The following is a 23094-nucleotide window of genomic DNA, read 5'->3' as shown; positions in this document are numbered from 1 at the left end:
GTCGACTGTATGGGTGTTTCAAGATGAACCCAATCCAACAAAAGTTGTTCGCGCTCGAAGCACATCGAAACAAATGGTCGCCTGTTTTTTTGGGAAAACTGGTCATGTGGCAACTGTGCCTTTAGAGGAACGTAGAACGGTCAACTCTGAATGGTACACAACAATTTGTTTGCCAGAGGTCTTCGGTCAAATACGGAAAACAAACAAATGCTGTCGGATCATTCTTCATTAAGACAATGCCAGCTGTCACACATCTCGTCTAACAACCGACTTTATGAACAGTCAAAAAATCGAATTGATGGGTCATCTGCCGTAGAGTCCTGATTTGGCACCCAATGACTTCTTCTTGTTCCCAAATGTCAAGAATAAATTGCGTGGACAACGATTTTCGTCGGCCGAAGACGCCGTTGATGCGTTCAAAAACCATATTATGGAGGTGTCTCAAGAAGATTGGAAAAACTGCTTTGACAAATGGTTCGAACGAATGCAAAAGTGTATTGACCATAAAGGAGAAGACTTCGAAAAAAAAGCAGTTTTCAATGCCAAATTCCTGTTTTTTCATTGTTAGGCTCAAAATATAAATAGTGACCCTCGTACTACTACTATGGCTTTTCCCAGTTAATACCTTCACTTCAGTATAACTCTCTTACCTTTGTCAATTCCAAGGACTTTCAATATCAGCTTCGTGAATTCTATGCACAAATATTTTCACTATTCTGGACTCTCACTAAATCGGGCATCACATTTGAATTGCTAAAATAATTCTGCACTCGAGCCTCCTAACGGTGCCAAAATAACTATGCAACGTCCTCCAGTTGGACACTAGTCGTTACAAAGTTAGTCCGCTGCCCCTTGTGTCGGGAACATGAGACTTTCTTAAATTCACTAGGGCTTGCTGGGTAACAAAAAAATACAACACGGTTTTCAAAGTTAGACGCAGTTTTATAATTACTTATTGTATGCGGACTCACAGGTAATGTACAGATTTACACATGTTTCTTTACCTTTGTTTTCGTCATTTGACGCCTGAGGATGCACAAAGAAACAATTCTTACAGCATTTCACATCAAAATCACTAACACACAACATTAGACAAAACAAACCAAAATACACAAAGGTTTCTGCACGTAATCATTATTTCAGCGTATAGCCTTAAAGAAACACAATTAATGCAAACCAATAACAATATTCTTGCATTCCATTTTCCAGTTACCACATGCTTATTCATTCCTCTACCTTCGCCTGTTTTTCAACTTAGTCTGTCGTCAGGTTAGTTGTCGTCAACATGAACAGATTATGACGTATTTCCAAAACATATACCTAGGTATTCAAATTCCAACCACAACTGTACCAGTCTAACTACAGTTGTCTGTGACATCTTGTATATAATTTGAAATAACGAACATTTAAAAATCTTAATATCTCAACAAATATTAAGCAAACATTCAAGTTCATTACACAGGATAATTCTGACTTCAGAAAGTGTCACATCGGGAAATACAAGGTGTGACAATAAAGAAATCAGATTGATTTTTTTTCTCAGTTCAGGTCACATCGATGACGAAGAGAAGGGCAGGACATTGACTTGGGGACTCTCCTCTACCCGCACACAAAGTTTCACGCACGCACGGCGGTTAGTCTGGCTGTGACCATTGTTAGAAGAGGATCGTGTGTGTGAGCTCTGTCGGAATCATGCTAAGTTCGAAAGTGGAACAACGTTTTAATGTTACAAAACTTGGGAAATCCACCACGGAAACTTACCATTAGTTGAAAGAAATTTGTGGGGATCAGTTTTTATTTCGTACAAGAGTTTTCGAGTAGTTGAAGAAGTTTAAAGAGGGTAGAGAAGACATCGGGGACAATCCACGATCAGGCTGCCCTTGCTCTTCGAAAACTCATCAGTATCGAGAAGGTCGCTAAAATTGGTCATTGATTGGTTGCCTGAAGGTCAGACTGTCAATCAGTTGTATTTAGAGAATCTTTTGGGGACCCTTTGTGAACGGGTGAGAAGAAGGAGATCACACATGTGGACGAATGGCTCATGGATTCTTCCACAGAACAATGCGGCAATTCACAACACGTTATCTGTGAAGAAGTTTTTGGTAAAACAGAACATTCCAGTGTTGGAATATCTACCATACTCCCCGGACCTAGCCCCGTGCGACTTTTTTCTCTTCACAAGAGTCAAGTCTGCACTCAAAGGAACCAGGTTCAAGTCCGTGGATGCGGTGAATGCAAAAGCGACGAAACTCTTCAACAGCATAACACAAGATGACCTGCAACACTGCTTCCAACAGTGGAAAATTTGCATGGAGTGGTGTAGGGATCGGGAAGGGGACAACATTTCAATTGTCTGACTTTTTTTCATTAAAGGGTTAGAGCATGGGTCCGGTTTCTTTATTACCACATTTCGTAAATTAAATTTCATGCTTAAGAATCTATTTTGCAGTTCATTTCGCATTATTTCGTGACAAAACAGGGTAGTAAAATGCACCTCACACCTTTCAGAAACATGAAAAATTAAAATTACAATGTGGTATTTCACATTTGTTTTCGTCAAAAACGAAATATGCATTCCTCTAGATATTGATAATGATTAGGGACATGCATATTTGTGTTTGATGAAAACACGAAATATTATTGATTGACTTGCTTTATTTTACTTTGCTTTTGTGCCACTTTTGCCTAATTTGCAAAGATGGGGATGAGTGATGATTGCAAAGATGGGGATGAATGATGAAACTGATGAATGGACACTCACAAACATCCATGTCCAGGCCAAGATTCGAACCTGGGGCCTTTGGCGTCGTAGTACTAACCACTCTGGCCGGCGAAAACACGAAATATGAAATAACACATTGTAGTGTTAATTTTTCGTGTTTTTGAAAGGTGTGAGGTGCATTTTGCTACCATGTTTTGTCCAGAAATGATGCGAAATGAACCAAGGTTTGTATTATCCTGTGAGTTATGCAAATCACGGAAAAACTGAATAAATCTGCCGTAAATATTTCAAAAGCAAAAAATTGACTCCTTTCCACAGGAATAAACTTAATACTCGGATAACTATATAAATGTGCTGTTAAAAGTGAAATGTTAATTTTGTGTAAATAAGTGTAGTATTTAAATCAAATTTAGGTCTTGTTCACAATTATAACAATGATATGCCATTTTATATACTGCTTACGATCCCGAAATATGCCTAGTTTTTGTACCGATACCTTCAGCTATGATTCAACGCTAACTGAAAATCTAATGTCGCACATTAAAAGTTTTGTAATGATTAAGTTGGTATTTTGATGCTTTTGCATCTTTTTCTTGAAAGCCCAACGCATTACTCAAGATGACTCAAAGAAAGAAGTTGAATATACTTATCTTTGATGGGACATTCTACTGCATTTTTTGTTGCATTTTGTTTCATTTTAGGTCATTATTGCATTCCTTATAGGCATTATAATCTTAGCCCTAATAGTGACTATAAAAATCTTGGCATGTTTTATTGACATTTATATCTCTAAATATTACAGTTGAGCTGATAACACTTTGCACAGCTCTTAGAAATACATTTAGATTCCCATCAATATTGGTCCTTGAAGATTACAAATTCAAGGTTGTTCAGAATAACTGTGGAACCCAATTTCTCTGTTCTTGGATTTTAAATTTTCCTGGTATACATTTTCCTGTTCTGATTTCAATGAAGCAAAAGTTACAAAATTTCTCCAGATTATACTTTTCTACGGTTGAACCTATACCAATACTCTCACCGATTCACACCGATCCTTGAAAATTGTAACAATTAAAAGTTGTTCAAAATATTAATATTCCAGAGTATTGCTTTGTTCTAAAATATTCAAAAACTTCATCATCATCCTGCCATAAAATCACAAAATAGTTTTATCACATAGTATTAGCACCAGGGTGGATACAAATCATGATTTTTATTTAATCATTATTGATGATATTTTCTGATTTAAATCTATTCATTTTATTCTTTTAAAAGCCACACTTGAAATTTATTGTATTTTTTTGGCACCATACATATATATATGTTTGTTATAGAAAGGCTTTTTCTAGTAAACAGCCCTGTAAAATATTTGAACAGTTTGATTAAAGTAAATAAAAAATATATGTAAATATACATTTTTTTGTTTCTCATACCGTATATATGAACCTACTAAGGAAATGTTTGTGCAGTGTCTTAGTGAAACTATAATAATTTCAATAACTTTCCTTCCGATGAAAAAAAAAACATTCTGGCTGTACTATATAATTGTACCTTAAAATATTTTTTAGTCTCTGTAGCTGAATTTGGGCAATTTATTTAATCATAGTTTGCAAAATATCAGCTGCCATGTTTATTTACAGTTTAATGATAATGGCAGACAGTATTTATGGTTTAACATGATTAGTATTTTGTATATTTTTCTACACAAAATGTTTGCTATCTTTGCCCATAAAAATTATTGAAGTTTATTTCAAGAGAAATCTTACATGTGTTTACAGTTTACTCATTACATTTCCATTCGTATGAGCTTCACCCCATAAGTACATATATTTGGTTTCCTTTCTTAGAGCCTAATAAACACCATTAAATGATTACAAGATTAATGTATTTTCACCAAAAGTAATTCTGATATCTACAAAATCCTTATGTACATTATTCTATATATTATTTATTTAACCCCTTAACGACAGTCGTGAACATTTTGGGCACTAACACAGTCATGTGGTTCACAGGACCTCTACGAAAAAAGGAATATAAATATATCAAGACATGATGTGAATTTATAATCATGTCTTATGCTTTGTTATTCACTGAACACAATTACATAGTTTTGAGAGCGAAACATTATTTTTTAACTTCCCTCAAAAAATATTTTGTTTATATTGTGAGTTTAAGCAAAACAAATACACCAATCCAAAATATCTCTTAACTGAGTATTTACACACAGCTGATCAATGTGAATTTAGTCCTTAGTTATTGTTTAACATTCATTCTTCAAAACCACTGGTCCCTCTATTCAGTATATGCCACAAATAAAAAATCTGCAATTCTGTCTATTGATCGTAATAAATCATCGGTGATTTTAACCCTCCCCGGGACCGCAGTATATAAATAGAACACCACAGAAGCAGATAATGAACCTTTCCCTTCACGCTTTCACAAAACACTGAAGTTGAGGAAGGTACTGAAAGAGAGGAAGCCTCAAGGTCAAAACTACTGGCGGGGTAACAAGCAAAAGGAACACTCCGGTCCGTGGTAAGTCACAACTGTAGTTGAGGGTTAAATCTTGATTTAAATCGCAATTTAAATCAATTCACCTTGATTAGCACAAAATCGAAGGAAACTTCAAATTTTGCACAACTTTTAGGATAATTAGACACCAGAAAGTGAGGCATGCCTAGAGGCACATAATTTTGGTAAATAAAAAAGCAAAATTTCAGTACAAAAATGTAGTCAATTTTGGGTTCCAAAGCAGTAAATAAAAAAAAATTTCGGTCTTATAGCGGTGAAAAATTGGATGAAAAGTGGTATAAAAAAGACATTTTGGTTTTAAAATTGTGAATATAATCCTAAATTTGATTTAAAAACTGAACTTATTACACAAAATTAACATTTCACTTCTAAAAGCACATTTATATAGTTATCAGAGTATTAAGTTTATTTCTGTGTAAAGGAGTCCATTTTTGCTTCTACAATATTAACAGCAGAATTAATCAATTTTCCGTGAATTGCATAACTCTCAGGATAATTCAAACCTCAGAAGGTGTTGTGTCGGTAAATAAACCCTAAATTTCGTGTTTAAGAGTTTATTTTGCATTTTGCAGTTCATTTCGCATTATTTCGTGACAAAACATGGTAGCAAAATGCATCGCACACCTTTCAAAATCATGAAAAATTAACACATTTTTTAGTTTTTTCATCAAAAACTAAATATGCATGCCCCTAGGTCTGCCATTATTGCGGACCCCACAAACGATCAAAATGTGATTAAGGTATCGGTCAATACTGAATCATTGGGATTGGCATCGGCTCAGCCATAAATTTATCTCCTAGTTATTTAGCTTTAGTCCCTTGATAACACCAGCCTGCATTTTTTTTTAAAAAAATCAGATGACTTGAAATCAATCGGTGATTCTGGAAGTATTTTGAATGCTGATCACGGAAAGGACATCCATTTTTTTCCATCACGTCAGGATTTTTCAATTTCACAATCAAAATTATCATATTCGCCATTCCATTACACCTATTACAGAATGCAAGAAAATAAATTTAAGCAAGCAAAATTTAGGTTGTTTACAAACCAATAGGTGATTCTAGAAGTATTTTGAATTCTGATTAAGCACATGACATATATTCCATCCCATCACATCAGGTTTTTCCCTAGATCATGATTTTTCTCCATATCATTAAGTTTAATCAACACACTACATCATAAATTTGAGTTTTGGACATTTTGTGAAGGAAATTTTTATGAGGGGATTTCAAAAATGGAATTTACGTAATTTTCATATCAGTGTCTCTTGTGAAGATGGAAGGTGGATTAAATGCTTACTATTCTATGTGCATTTGTAGTTCAAAATTCGAGAATTTGTATTGTAGAAAGCCAATATTTTACAATCATCTAAACAGATCCATCTATTGAAGAAATCATGGAACTACACATTTTATTGTGAACTTAAGGCAGTTAATATATTGCTATTTTCTGAAAAAACTACACTTGATGAGCAAAAATGGATTTCATTTTTGGAATCGGCATGCTGAAATTATTCAGGGGCAACAGTCATCTGTGAGTCATCAAAACCCATGCAGGCCTGTGTAATAATTAATTTTCCACTGTACATAAGTATTCTGTTGAAAATACACCATATGATCTAAGAAGAGTTTTCCGATAAGAAAAGTTCACAGATATTAACGCAGATACTGTTTAACCACAAAATCACTTTTTGTCTCGCATTACTGGAGCATAATAAATGCGAAATGCTAATACTGTGTAATTTAACGATTATTAGGTTCCACAAAGGTGTCATAGGCATTTCGTGAACTCTGCAAGATGCATAGCCTTAAATAAAATATCATCCGGTACAGCAATATCGATATTGTTTCCACCTGAGGATATACACTCATCAAAAATTATGGAAATAATCACTGTATGAACTCACCTTTCTCAATGTCACCAATTATGTCTGCAAACATTTTCCTTTTATTTTGCTTCTGTCCTATCGCATTGATCCAATCATCTTTTCTGTGTTTGTAAAGGGACAATCCGTAATTTCTACTGATAAATGATCCACACTGGCTTAACTTCAAAGTATTTTCCTGTGGTGCCAATTCGTTCACAATAAGCAGTTTTTGCTGAAGACTAGAAGCATTCCAGATAGCGTCAACACTTCTTGATCCATGCTTTGAACAAGCAAGGTGTACATAAGAACCCTATAAATAAAAACAATAAAAAATACATGAATATTAATACATCTGGCAGGGCTTATACTGTTCTTGGCAGCTGGCTGAGCATGGGAGTCACCAGAATAATAATTATTACTGTGATAATACAATAATGGCTCTTATAAACTAATAAAAATAAATTATATTACAAATTAATTAATATCTCCTTATGGAGACACTGTTACTCATGAATATCCAGAACAACGGTTTTGCACTATTATTTTCTTTAAATTTCATACAGTTAGTGTACAAATATGCACATTCATTCTATTTTGTTATTAACTTTTACACACCTTGTTCAATAAAAGGCTTTAAAAAGTTAGGGAGAAAACGTAGTTCTAAAGTTTATGTTGTGAGGCCTCACACATAAAACTCAATTTTTTGGAATTTTGAAAACCTTAATCTTTGGACTAGAATATGAAAGCATATCCTGTATTTTACTTTTTTTTTTCCCTTCCCTCCCCTCCCCCTCCCCCAAAAAACACCAAACTCTCCCTTCAGATTCCCTGAAAGAAACAAGGAACAATTACCAAGGCAAATTTGAATTCTTAAGATTTCACTTTTCTCCTAATTTTAGTAAAATAAATTTGTTCTTCATCTTAAAAATTATGCCCCACATCGACAGCCATCCCAGAAACAAAGTGCCGTTGAAAGTGCGGAATATGGATGCTTTTTCAATTTGATGGTGTGTGTAATTGTGAGAGACTTCATAGCAGCATCCACATATTTCTTCAGAAAGTCACTGGCAATGCTGCTCCCTTTTTTTTCACCCGTCTCACAGCACTAGTCTAATCTTTCTCGCTCTCAGATGCATGCGAGCATACAGGAATGCTCCTTCACAATTAAGAGGAGTTGACCAGAATTGATCTAGGGCCATTTGCACCAAGGGCAAATGCTAACTGTTGGGCAATGTTAGAGTTCACACAGACACGCACACATATATATAATATATTTATATGCTAAACAAATTACATTTGCACACTGGACAGTGTGGCTTACTATTATCAGGGGTGTTAAAACTAGAGGCACGCATATTACGTCTCTCACGAAAACATGAAATGTGAAATAACATGCTGTAATGTTCATTTTTCTACCCTGTTTTGTCACGAAATAAACTGCAAAATGCGATGTTAACTTAAACATGAAATTTAGAGTTTATTTACTGATGTGACACTTTCTGAAGTTTGAATTATCCTGAGTGTTATGCAATTCATGGAAAATGGATTAATTCTGCTAATAAATATTTCAGAAGCAAAAATGGACCTCTTTATACAGGAATAAAAATTAATACTCTGGTAACTACATAAATGCACTATTGGGCCTACCAGAAGGTGTAGTGGTAATGTCGTCGCCTTGTAATCAAGAGGTACTTGGTTCGATTCCCGGTGAAGACACATTGATCAGTGGTTCGGATCCCACTTTAAACTGTAGGTCCAGTCCCGATTAGCATTCCTGTGCATAAAGTGGACTTAAAACAACAATTCAATCAATCAATAAATGTACTATTAGAAGGGATATGTTTATTTTGTGTAATAAGTGCAGTTTTAAATCAAATTTAGGACTAAATTCACAATTTTAAAACCAAATATCATTTTATATACTGTTCTTGATCAGAGTTTTCACCGGTATAACACCGAAATTTTACTTTATTTACAGCTTGTGAACCCAAAATTGAGTAATTTTGTACCCAAAATTTGCTCTTCTATTTACCAAAAAAAATGTGCCACTAGTTATAACCAAGCATTTAATGAATTCACATTGAAATAATTGTACAGAGGAATTGTAACTACATGAGCAAAGTACCACTTCATACCTGCAGCTTCTTAATTAGCCTGTCCCTGCCCTTCTCTCCAACAAACACGCTTTCCATGTACTTGTCCACAATATGACTTCCGCTACGATCAGAGAAAAGTTTCTCTAAGGTCGATGGTTTTGTCTCTAAAATGCTATCAACAATCTGAAACATAAAAACAAGGAAGGTAAATTACAGCTGGGTCATCCCGTGTCCAATCAAGCAGTTCTTGACCCTCAACCTTGAAGATTTTGACCATTTTTGAGGAGCGAGTGAGGATACTACGTTTTTGCTTGAATTTTATGGATTTTAAAAAATTGCTTATTTATGAAATAAAGTATTTTCAAATGCCAATTTATCGGGAAGGAATCAAGCTAGCAAGGTGAAATTGGTCTAACTTTGAAGATATAGAGAGTGAATAACACATATGGAATATTTCAAACAATTTTTGAAGGTTGAATAACACCCCTCCCCCCACCCCAACTGATTTTGCTATTTTCTTTTTGGATATTTTGATTTTCATGTTTTCTATATCCAATTAAAATTTGTAATGGTGCTTTTCCATATAAGGGAGAAATTTTATTTTGAAACTTGCATGTGGTGCACTCAACGGTTAGCAATTGTGAATAGACCGAACATGCAGCCAATCATTCTGAAATAGTTATATGTTGGAAAACATTTACAAATCACTTCTAACACAACTGCGCCTATTTAATCCCTTATTCTATGATTACTTTGCAGGCAATATTCATAAAGAATAAATTGCTTTTGTGTGAGAGTTTGTGTAAATGTAAAGAAATTCAGTGGAGTGTTACGTTTTTCAGGGGACCATGCTAAAAATTGTAAATGCAGGAGAATGTACAGGGTGGTCCAAAAGTGTGGAACAGGCCGAATAAAATCGAAATGCATGCGGTTATTGAAATTTTATAAGTGTACATGTAGTTTGGAGATGGGGAAAACCTACGAAACAGCTTTTGAAATATGGGCACCATCTTGAAAGCCGCCATCTTGGATCGAGATCCCTTTTCTCAAATGGGAACCTAGGCATGTTAACACGAAATTACACTGGAAAAAGCTCACAAACACGATGGTAGCATTCATTTTTGAAAAACTTCATTCATGTTCATGCTACAGCATGTTAAAGAAGTGTTTTCAACGATTTCTCTCATTGTTGCAGGTGCACTAACAAATGGAGCTCACAGAAGCAGAACACGTGGAAATCATCCTGATGTGTGGGGAAAGAAGCTCGAAAGTCATCGCCGACGAGTTCAATCAGCGCCATCCAGAATGAGTTCCCACTGTTGACAGCACTGTGCGGAAACTGATCGCTAAGTTCAGAGAGACTGGATGTGTTGCAAACAGGCCCGAATCAGGTAGGCCTAAGGTAGCCACAGATGAAGCGACATAAACAGCTGTGTTACGTTGAGTCCGCACCGTAGTACCCGTAGTCAAGCTGCTGTTACTGGTGAGAGTCGTGCTTCCATTATGAGGATTCTGAAAAGGCACAAATGGCATCCATACAAGATCCAGTTGCTTCAACACCTGAGTGAGGACGATCCTGACCGCAGGGTTGAATTTGCAGAATAAATGTCCTGTAAGGTGTTAAAAGACCTTACCTTCCCTCACAAGGTGTTGTTCAGTGATGAAGCCAAATTTTATCTCAATGGGTAGGTGAACAGACAAAACATGAGATACTGGTCTGAATTGCATACTCATTGGAACAGTCCTCCGTTCAAAAGTGATGGTATGGTGTGGCATATGAGGAACCCATGTGGTAAGACCTTTCTTCACTGACGGTACCCTCAATGCCGAGGATTATTTGAACTTACTGGATACAAAAGTGTTTCCATCTCTCATGATCGAGAATGGCAGTTTCCCAGAGTTCTTTCAACATGATGGCACTCCCTCGCATTTTGGTCACAATGTTAGGGACTATCTGAACATCAAGTTTCCCAATCGGTGGATAGGTCACAGGGGGCCTGTGTAATGGAAACCACACTTGCCAGACCTGACCCCCTCGATTTTTATCTGCGGGGCCACGTGAAATCACTGGTCAATTCCGTAAAAATTCGTGATATGCAAGCATCACACCCGACATCTTATTTAAAGTCTATCAGGAATGGGTGAATAGACTCAATATGACACCAGCCAACAATGGTAGACACATTGAGCATATCCTCTAACACAGTAGCGTACGCAGGATTTCATCAAGGGGGGTGTTATTTCTAAAACTTTTTTTCCAAATTCACATTGCCATTGTTTTATTATACTTTAATTAAAAAATAATAATCAAAATTAATTAATAATACTTATAATTAATTAATTAGCTGAATTAATACTAATAATACTACTAATACCACTACTACTACTATTAAGTAGTAGAGATCTACATAAATATAGTATTTATGAAAACAATAGAACGAAATTACTTTCTAGTCATTCGATTTTTAGCAAATCCTGGGAGCATTGTTTTGTTTCTTTGTTACGAAATAATTGTCTGGTCAACGAGGTGAGACATTTCAAGGGTGAAGAAGATCCATAAATACAAGAAAATATATTAAAATAAATTGAAATAATCAAAGTATGGAACTCATACAAGGAGCTGCGGTGATCTGGTCGGTAGAGCGTCTGACAAGTGACAATCACGCGGGAGATCCGGATTCGATTCCCGAAATTGGTTGGAATTTTTCCGGCTTTTTCCCCGCATAAATGTCCCCGATAATTCACATCTGGATTATCTCGCTGTTCTTACCAACAAAACATTTTACAATAGTTAAGCTTATTGTCGTTTGAATAATTGTGTAGTCAACAAGGTGAGACATTTTAAAGAGAGACATTCAAACGTGCTGCGGTAAACAGTACAATGGGAAGGCGAATTGGTGACTGTATTCTTGTCCGCCTAGCCTTTGTCTATACATTAGCCTCTTACAACGAACCAAGAACATTCCAGCCCCTACCGAAATTTTGAGAAAATCAGAATTTTCAAATAAAAATCCATTAAGAACTTTAAAAAATCAAAATGTGTAAATGCGAAACCTCTTTTAAAGTGAGTCCCGATTACCATTTTTGTCTTTGAATACAATTTTAAAGACTGAAAAGCTCCAAAAATACGAAATATTTTATTATGCATCCTGCCCTCCAAAACAAAGCCATGTGCTATCCACATTTACTATTCCAGCCCCTCCCGAAAAAAAATCCTGCGTACGGCAGTGTATTGAACATTGTTGCAACTGAGATACAAAACAACTTTTTTTCTGTTTTAAATCATAGTTACCCTAACCTAACCTCATAAACTCATGCTTATTTTCAAGGCATCACTTTGAAAGACGCGTGTGTTTGGAATGCTGTGCTTTTCTCCATGCTGCATGGAAATAATAATTCAAATTATTATTATTATTAGTAGTAGTAGTAGTAGAAGTAATATTATTGTCCCAGATCTTTGACTGAAAAATTGGGCATTTTTTTTTTCCACAGCATTTTCCATAATATTTCACAAGCTCAAGGGGGGGGGGGTTAAACCCCATAACCCACCCCCTTGCGTACGCCACTGCTCTAACATCCTGCAACAATGAGAGAAACCGTTCGAAACACTTCTTTACCACCTTGTAGCATGATTTTGATGTGTTTTATTTTACTTCGCTTTTTATGCCACTTTTGGCTAATTTGCGAAGATGAGGATGAGTGATGACATGATGAATTTGATGAATGAACACTCGCAAACATCCATAACCAGGCCAGGATTCGAACCTGGGACCCCTTCCCTGTAGCATAAACATGAATAACGTTTTGCAAAAATGAATGCTCAGGGTGGCCACTCTAGGACCATGATAAAATTCAAGTATAATCCCCAGTTTTCAAGGCTACTTTTAAAATTCAAGGGCCCAAGCAGATGTTTTCTCAATTTAAACCTTACATATTACCTCCTCTCAACACCCACACCTACACAGACACAAATATATTATCAATATAAAGGGTTGTACGATTCCAATTTATCCAAGAATTCTAATTAAATTACACGGTATATATATTTAAAATATTTAATTTAAGGTGTGGAGTTTACACTTGCCATTTCATGTACTCAGAATCGAAGTACATCTACAAACACAAGTTACAAATGTTACAGTATATATTAATCTACGACAAATTGTTAATTGTATAAGAATTTCAAACTCAAATTTACCTATCAACTTCAAGATATCTTGCAATGATCTTCCATCTGTCAGATATATTGTTCTGCAACTGACACCAACCAAGTAAGCAGATTGAGATAATTCTGTTTTATTTTCCACGCAGCTTTCTTTTCTTTTCCTTCCTCGATAAAAAAGTAAACTGAAAAACTTGCCTCACGTATTAATATGTATAAATTCAATGGGATTTGGATTAATAAAAGTTGCAATTTTTTACGTCTACTGAGAAAAATTCACGTAGAATTCACGCATAATTTCCGGAGTTAAAAATTCACGCATAATTCCCAGAATTCAAGGAATTCCCGGTAAGTAGCCCCCCTGATGCTACCATTGTGTTTGTGAGCTTTTTCCAGTGTAATTTCATGTGTCACATGCCTAGGTTCCCATTTTAAAAAAGTGATCTCGATCCAAGATGGCATCCATATTTCAAAAGTGGTTTGGTAGGTTTTCCCGCCATACCCAAACTATACATGTACACATATCAAATTTCAATAAGCATGCACTTCTTCCAGTTTACTTACAATTGTTGTCAACAATGAGAATAAGAGCTCAAGCATTGGTTCCTGGTTGTTAGAACAGTTAATTTGGCAATGTTGGAAGTGTGTCACAAGTCGAGCAGCCCATTGCTAACCCCACCCTCGCTACTTGTTGTGCACCCGACGCCAACGATTTTGTGGCAAATCTACGGGATTTGCTTCTGGCTTCTCTTCAAGACAGTCACATTAATACTTACAACGCTGAGATTATTTTATGTAGATTGTGAAGAAGCAAAAAAGTAGTGTTTCTCTGTGCTTTGCACCACACTTTCATGATCATGGCCGAAGGTGGGGTGATGTGATCAGCACCACGTCCCTGGCCACCTTCGTGTAGTGTCTTATATTATTAGAAAGGTAAAGTTTTACAATTTTAAGTCCATATTTAACTGCATATTTTGGTGAAAATAACTAAATATGTATTTAAAAAGCAAAGAAAGAGAAAGGAAACTGTCTGATGAGTGTTTCCTTTCTCCTTCTTTGCTTTTTATTTAGCCCTTTTGGCCCTCCTTTCATTTAACCTACATATGTATTTACATATTTAGCACATTTTTACTACATATAAATCCATTCCCTGGTCATGAAAGAATGAAGTGCACAAAAGAGGAAATAGACAAAGGAAAAATTAACGACTTGGACATAGCTATATAACTAAACGGGAAGAAACTCGAAACCCGAGCATAAACAAATATTGGCAGGGAGAATGCACATGAAAGAAGTTTTTGTTAGTTTTTTTAACAGTGTAATGAAAGTAAGTTGCCTCAGGAAGTAACGTAAACACATAACCGGTCAAGTCAAGGCAGGTTTCTTTCTCATGAAGGTATTCAGAAAGCATTACTGACTTCAACTTGGGTCTCTGGCCAGGTTCTGACAGTGCCATTGCTCTACCGAGACAGCCCTGACTTTGTCTGACTTTTCGTTGCCACTGTTTTACCTGTGTGTGCCAAGTTGCAAGATAACAGACAGTCTGTAAAGAAAAATACAGAGCGATTCAGAATTCCTATTACACACTTCTAGGAGTTGTAGAGGGGACTTAGTAGATCAAGTTTTGATAAGAAACCATGTCCAGAAACGTACCGTTTTGGTACTACAGATGACAAGATCACATAATTTCACATCTCCCGCTTCATGGTAGGCAACCCAGATTGACGGAGGGTGACGTCTTCAATCACCTGATGTCATGTGTGTTGGTACCAACATCCTCTGTTTACAATCTGCTGCACATTCGCCAGCACATGTGGTTCCAACATGATAGGGCAACAGCACACTTTTCCCATGACGTCCGACAACATTTCAATCAAACATACAGGGACAGGTGGATAGGTCGCGGTGGACCAACTCCTTGGCCACCACGATCGCCGGATCTAACTACTCTTGACTTTTACGTGGGCCACATGAAGAGTCTTGTTTATGAGACTCCTGTAGTGTCGGAGAAGACCTGGTTGCAAGAGTTCTGGCTGCAGCATGCACGATTCAGCACACACCAGGTATTTTTGTTCATGTGTATGCAAACATCCTTCGGAGGTACACTGTTTGCAACGAACTTCAGGGTCGCCACATCGAGCAGCTCTTGTAGCGACGCAGGTAAAGCGGGAAATGTGAAATTATGTGATCTTGTCATCTGTGTAGTACCAAAACGGTACGTTTCCGGACATGGCTTCCTTATCAAAACTTGATCTACTAAGTCCCCTCTACAACCCCTAGAAGTATGTAATAGAAATTCTGAGTCACCCTGTATAAGACACTAAAAATGCTACCATAAGCCAAATATGACGGAGAACTTAAATCATACCGTCTTTGGTCTGTGGAACATCAACATAGTCTGTAGAAGCAGTGAACCATGGAGATTAACTGAAATATCTTCTTCCGAAAATTTCTCAAATGCTTTCATCGTGGCTACTGCAAGTGTGAAGTGCTTCTGCCTGTCAGCAGGCTCTTGACAATGGAAGGCCTGCATCAGATGCTGTAAATATAAAAAGATGCATGACAATTACATGATACTCAATATTGAATTTCCAACATTGCACTTATTCTATCAATAATAACAAAAATCAATTTTTGTGTTTTAATAAGTTATTTTCTCGATAGTACATTAGTTGAAACCAATAGAATTTTCTGCTTTTTACATTTGTTTGTTTAACCCTCCGTTGGCACGTGGGGTACCAGTGTCTGCCATTAATATTCATTGTGAAATTATAACGATAACATGAAATTATCAGTTATATGCATTATGCTTAACTGATCTTTACTAGGGAAGTAATTTAGGTGTTCAATAGATTGTGACGTAATCAGATGGATGGAAAGGTTTGTTCATTCTAGATTTCTAGGATCATAGTAAGTACAAATGCATAGAATGTTTCGATCAAGGGGTGATTTTGGTTTACAAAGAGAACAAAAAAAAGAAGAGGGGCAGCAATTATGGAGAAACAAAGAAAGAGCATAGTACATAGTAGTGCAGATTGAGTTGCAAATTTTGAGCATGTTACTACACACACACTGTGGAAAAGTGTCTAACGTCAAACTTAATTTTTGCTGTGCAAAAGCAGGCTTGGTGCAGTGTTGTTCAACATCTAAAGCTATGGATGTAGCCAGATCTAACCAGTTCATCATGTTGACATTGGTTTCATGCTATTAAGGTAGAAGTGAATTTATATTTAATTTCGTCCACTGTCGTTACCATGGACACATTGAAAAAGTACCGACATCTGTGAATTGATGACAGCAATTGTAATCGTCGCTTCATCCATCTCATTTTATCACCATTCATAACCATCTTCGTGAAAGCCGAAAGTGGCAGACAAGCTAAGTAAAATAAACAAAATCAATCAATCATTGTGAGAACAAAAATTCTTAACTCTTTTTAGACTTCTTGACCTACCTGCTGATTTATTTACTTCAGCTTGGCTGGTAGACACTGTAACGACCCTGCGTGGTTGCCATTCACTTCTTATTAGACCCTGCGTGGTCCCTGTATTCTGTAAACGTTATCAATTATTGTCATTTACACTGTTCAACTCTTTGTTTAGTATTGCAGAGTCCTGCGTGACTCATTATTAATTGTATTGTCTGAATGCACACAGTTTTAGTTTATTATGAATGTGCATCTAGTGATTTTCCCACAAGTGATTTCTCAATATCAAACCTTGATAATTCTCAGTACGGAGTTTGCAATATGTAAAAAAATGAATTGGCAACATGTACTTTTAGTTAGAATTTTCACCGCCCATGCGCCACCGCAGGCGCAGCGAGGCCTGGAGCTCAGTTGGCTCCCTGATGTCAAACGGGCAAACATCCAAGGTTAATCGGCCTTACAGCCTGAAAACTAGAAGCCATCCCAGAAGGAAGGAGGAAGAAGAAGAAGAAGTGCCTAACAGCAACCTACCTACCTGGTCCGATCACTTCGGCTGATAGGTGCTCAGGTTCTACCTACCCGGCTTGTCTGGGAGTACCCGGACCTTTCCTTCCTAACCTGCCGTCCCTCATTAGGAGACACCGGTTGGCTCGCCATTTCCCTGTTATCGCAGGGGGGGGGGGGGTGTCGTGGCATCCTTTGATCCTTTTACCCAGCGCCCACTATTCGGGGGTACCGATTGGTTTCAGCCAATTCCCGGCTGTGGTTAGGGGTACTACGCACAACCTACTCTCTCTTACAGGGGAACCCGTGATGTCAGCTGCAACCAAGGTGCAAAATAAAATTAGGTCCTCATACTCCCCCTGGTGCCTCACTGCGAGGAATAAATTGAATGTTCCCTGCCCCCCTTTTATCTCTTCGAGACCAAAAGTGGTGCACGTAAATACTGGTGCGTGGTACAGGTAAAGACACGTGTGTAAGTGTGCTAATGGACATCATTGTGTTGTTATTAGATAAACATTATAGATACTATATATATAAACCTGGTATAACCTTTCTTTACACCCAGCAAGCCCTAAGATAATTTTGAGTCCATGTTCTACGACTGATAAGACGTTAGCATGTATGGGTAGACTTTTGCCGTCCTCTTAATTTGAAGTGCTTAGTGTGTGGTAATTGTGAGGAACGTTGCAACACCCTGATTCACCATAAAAATGTGGCCCTTATCGTATGCATACAAGACAATAACTCAACACTGCCAGAAAACATTACACTGATCACACCCAATTCATCTCAAGGCAAAAATCATAATTAGCGTTTCTTCTTTCATAAAAATATCCAACAAATTTCACCTACCTTTATGAAATTTCCTTGTTTTGTACTCAGTCTTCTGCATGCATGTGCTAAGCTCAATATCACACCTGAGTTATTGCTCAGAACTATTTCTTCCAAATTTTCAGCTATTTCATCAAACATGGTTTCAAACTACAAGTAGAAAAACAAAAATGAGTTGTCAAAAATGTTATTTCAATAGGTACATGTTTTAAAAACTATTTTTTTACATGTTAATATTAAAGACAAAATATTAAAATGTAATTTATCACCTTCAAAATATATAACCTTTGTCAGGAGAGTTCCAGGATTGATCTTTTAATTCTCAAACTATGCAGGGTGTTGACAATTTCGTGAAAACAAATTCCCTGACTTTTCCAGACCAAGAACCAAAAGTTTCCATACCAAGTTATTAGGGCAATTTATGTATTTACATGCATGTAAGAAGTTTGCTATGTTTTATCTAAACAGCTCACGTAGAATGCCATGTAATAGTTCTGCAATGAGCTCGAGCGGCAAATAGTTTACAAGGGCAATGCTAGATGGCACACACAATCGACAGTTCTTCCGCTCGAGCAAAATACACTCGAACTCTCGAAACCTATTAGTAGACATATTTCCATAATTTGTCTATGGCAGTGAGCCCTCAAATATGGATCGTGAAGTAAAAGATGAAGTGAAATTGAAAAACAAATGAATATAGTCGTCATCTCAACATTAAAATGCAGTTTTGTGTATCTTACAGAGATATGTGAAAATGAAATAGATAATTATGGGCTGAAACTACCTTGGCTGACATTTTACGTTTCTACTATTATTGTCACATTGAAATGATGTTCGATTGGATGTTATAACTGGCTTTTATTATTTCACAGAATATTATCCTTTTCAGTAAGTGAACAATGATGTACACGTACTTCTTGTACTGTGATACGATATTTGTAATTTGCTTATGCAGGTCTGTCAGCATGTGTATCCATTTTACATTTCGGTCTACAGACATTGCATACTTACATATGTTATTTAGAATTGTAATTGCATAGAGTGGTTTACTTCCATTTATGGGTTTTAGGTTGACAGTGCTGCTCTAAAATACGGGATGTTGTTAATCATTCCACTACGATTTTGATTTGATTTGAATTTAAAATGTTGGGTGCGTCAGCACTAAGGCTATTTTGCACCCGTCACATTATATGGGGTCCAGCCCTTATCGTTGCACATAACAACTCTAACGTTTCAGAACTAAAATCGTAAAATATTAAAATCTTCTGACCTTCGTTGAAAGCTGAGGCTGTAAAGGAGCACTCAGCACAAATAAGGACAAAACACAGGACAACACAAACAAAATTATACTGGCCAGGGAGCCAGTCGCCAGAGCTTCGTTAGTCTGCAGTCCAGGGTGTACTATGTGGAAGTGAGGTTGACTATTGGGTGGACTACGTGGAAGGAGCACCCCTTACACCCCCATTCCACTACGAGTGCGGTACGTTCAAGCGTGAGAGATTCAAACGAGTTTGAGCGAGCGAAAGTGGTCTGATGCAGTACTCTACCCTGTTTTGTCATGAAATAATTCGAAATTAACTGCAAAATGTGAAATAAGGCATTATGCAATTCATGGAAAATTAATTAATTAATTGTAAATATTTGAGAAGCAAAAATGGAGCCCTTTATACACAAATAAACTTAATATTCTGGTAATGACATGAATGTGAAAATAAAAGGAGTATTTTTATTTTGTGTAGTAAGTGAACCTTTTAAATCAAATTTGGGATTATATTCACAGTTTTTAAAACCAAAATGCAATTTTATATACCACTATAACAGTGAAATGTTATTGTATTTACCACCTTAGAACCTGAAATTGACCCAGTTTTTGTACCGAAAGTTTACTTTTTTGTTTGCCAAAAATATGTGCCTCTAATAAATGGTAAACAAATAATTATTTTTTATTAAAAAAATATAATTAATGGTAAAATAATACATAATTATAGTAAAATTTACTAACATATGTATTAACTAACTAACTCCTAGCCTTCTTAAACCCGAAGGTTTATGGCTGCAGTAACACAGGCATTCCATCTGTCCCTATCCTGAGCAAGATCTATATACTCTTTTCCATCTCTACTGATTTCCTTTAGGTCCATCTCAACATTATCCCTCCATCTTCGTCTTGATCTTCCTACTGGTCGCTTACCATCCGGTTTACCAACAAGAATCCTGTAAACTCTTCTTTCCTCAACCATTCGTGCGACATGGCCTGCCCACATAAGTCTTCTTGATTTAATCATTCTAATAATATCTGGACATGAATACGAATTATGTAGTTCTAAATTATGTAACCTTCTCCACTTACCCTTTTAGGCCCAAATATTTTCCTAAGGATCTTATTTTCAAATACTCTTAATTTATGTTCCTCTTTCAATGTAAGGGACCAAGGTTCGTATCCATATAATACTACAGGCAAAATTAGTTTTGTATATTTTAACTTTTAGTTTCTTAGATATTAAACAAGACAAAAGTTTATGAAGAGAAAAGTAACATGCATTTCCCGACTTCAACATTGCCAACTTGCTATTGGGCCATGCATGTTGGGATCAATTAACTGTCGCTTACTTTCACATTGACAGGTGAGTGGAGAAGGTTACATAATTTAGAACTGCATAATATGTATTCATGTCCGGATATTATTAGAATAATTAAATCAAGAAGACTTGTGTGGGTAGGCCATGTAGCACGAACAGGAAAGGAAAGAAGAGATTGCAAGATTCTTGTTGGGAAACCAGATGGTAAGAGACCTGTATAAAGGCCATCGGTAAGGATGGAAAATATTGAATTGATCTTGCCCAAGATAGGGACAGATGGAAGGGTTGTATTGCTGTAGCCATAAACCTTAGGGTTTAAGAAGGGTAGAGAGTTAGTTACTTTCACATAGAAAATCTTGGTGCTGCTTAAGACCGCCCAACTGGCAGATAGGTAATAGAAATTTTAAACAGACATTGAAAAGTCGGTTCTGAAAATATCAAATGTAACACAATGGTTGTGAAATCTTCTGAAAGTAACAATAACTTAGCAATTAAATCGTCAGAAAGGTGCAATAGACCAATTAACAGAAAATTTTTAACCCCTTTAGCATGGAATTTTTCTCAACAAGTCACTTCCAGAATAATTGAGGCGTTTTAAAGAAAAATGAGTTTTATCACTCAATTCTCCTTCTTCACTATTTGATTCACATTCATTGTCCTGAAGCCGTAGTGGTAATGTCATCGCATTGTAATCAAGGGGTCCCGGGTTCGATACCCGATTGGGACACATTGCAGTCGTTCAGATCCCACTTTAAACCGTAGGTCCAGTCTCGATTAGCCTATATGCACATAAAGTGGGATTAAAACTACAAACAAGTGCAACTCAATGTTCGCATTGCGCAAATTTTGTTTTTGAGCTATATTTTAGTTTTCTATTGTGCACGACTACACTACACAACAGTAAACAACTTTTCTTACATCTAACTTATATTATTTCTTCTTCTTCTATTTCATCTCTTCCTCTTCTTCTGCTTTTTGTTTTTACTACAACTAGCAAAATCTCACATAACGTGGTTATTTTCTCAACGTATGGGCGTATAAATACACCATCCGTAGTCGAATATAGTAAAAGGGAACACAAGTGTTAAAAATGCAATCTGCACTTAAGGGTTAAAAGATTGCAATTTTATAAACCATTGTCATGTAAAATATAGAAACTTTATTTCTTAAAACCCCAAACACTTAATCACCTTAATATAGTTGCAAATGTATTTCTCCTGTCCACACTTCCTATAAATTCACCCAAAAATCCCTCTAAACCCCTGATTTTTGCAGTTTTTATGTATATTTTTAACAGCATTGAGATTAATTATAATCTGGACCATTATTAAACAACTTAAAGGCCAAAATTGCTTTAGCGGAAAAATGGCTAATCGAGAAGCTGTCCGAAATGTGGCAGGCACTGAAGAGAAAACATGGGCTTTAGAGGTTTCAATAATAATAATAAAAGGCAAATTATTGAGTGGACTCGAGCTCCACGTGCTCATGTTAAATTCGCTCCAAAACACACATGCAATCTGCAGAGAATATTCTAGCATGAATTGTCTAATCCCTGACTTTAAACAATTTAGCAATATGCATTGTTGGGAGTTCAACAATGCTTGCATGTTAACTGTTTCCGTAGAGCATTTCTTCAAAAGAAATTAAAATAAGATAGCCCTTGACTCACAGTAATAGAATTGGTTTTGCAACTACAACTTGAATCAAAGTAAGTAAGCTTCAGATGTGTTACACTTGCAAAATCATCTCCTCTTTTAAGACTGCATATACATTTTTCACGCATCCAAGATGTTCAGTTGTTGTTAAGGCCAATGCTGGAAATGTAAATTCTTAGGTAAAGGGGACCTGTAAGCAATTTATCTTAGCTAGGAGATGCTTTATACAAATGTTCCCATCTGGAAGGGAGGGGGGGGACTGGCTTCCCCCACGATGTGCTCTGGTTAAGACTATAGTCTCTAAAAACAATCAATTTATTAAATTTCCAGGAATTTTGTTAATGGTCAGGCTGAAAGTGCTTTCGTATTGAAACTTAATGCAGATTAAAAATAAATTATAAAGAGAGGTACATATTATTACATAGAATGAATTATATTAAATTAAATTACAATTAGAAATGATACGAGGGTCACTATTTATATTTTGAGCCTTGGCAACACTGATTGAAGTTAGGCGCGATTTGACGTTTGCACGGAATCGTCTGGCATTATTGACCATAACGTACTTCAAATGTTTCGTCAATAGCTTCATTTGTGTTGTTTATGTTGCCTTGGAGATTGCACGACAACAATAAAATGGAATTAACTCGTGAACATTTTCGTGCGATTATTTTTTACGATTTTCGACGTGGATTATCAAGACAAGAGTGCATCGATC

General features: G+C 36.4%; 1 protein-coding gene across 1 annotated transcript in view; it reads right to left on the bottom strand.

Moving 5' to 3' along the window:
* Positions 1-23094, bottom strand: part of LOC145980024 (nucleolar protein 9) — a 77505-nt gene that overhangs the window by 6039 nt on the left and 48372 nt on the right. Inside the window, exons 5-8 of the mRNA XM_083112995.1 lie at positions 18164-18292; positions 15749-15919; positions 9258-9401; positions 7162-7432 (exon numbers count right to left, since the gene is read on the bottom strand). Coding sequence (XP_082969121.1) covers positions 7162-7432; positions 9258-9401; positions 15749-15919; positions 18164-18292 — 715 coding nt within the window. The remainder of the gene's footprint in view (positions 1-7161; positions 7433-9257; positions 9402-15748; positions 15920-18163; positions 18293-23094) is intronic.

Source organism: Lepisma saccharinum, chromosome 27 (assembly GCF_977018435.1).
Source record: "Lepisma saccharinum chromosome 27, izLepSacc3.1, whole genome shotgun sequence".
Lineage (NCBI taxonomy): Eukaryota > Metazoa > Arthropoda > Insecta > Zygentoma > Lepismatidae > Lepisma > Lepisma saccharinum.
The sequence above is the reverse complement of the archived record's forward strand: the minus strand, read 5'-3'. Positions and strand labels throughout refer to the sequence as shown.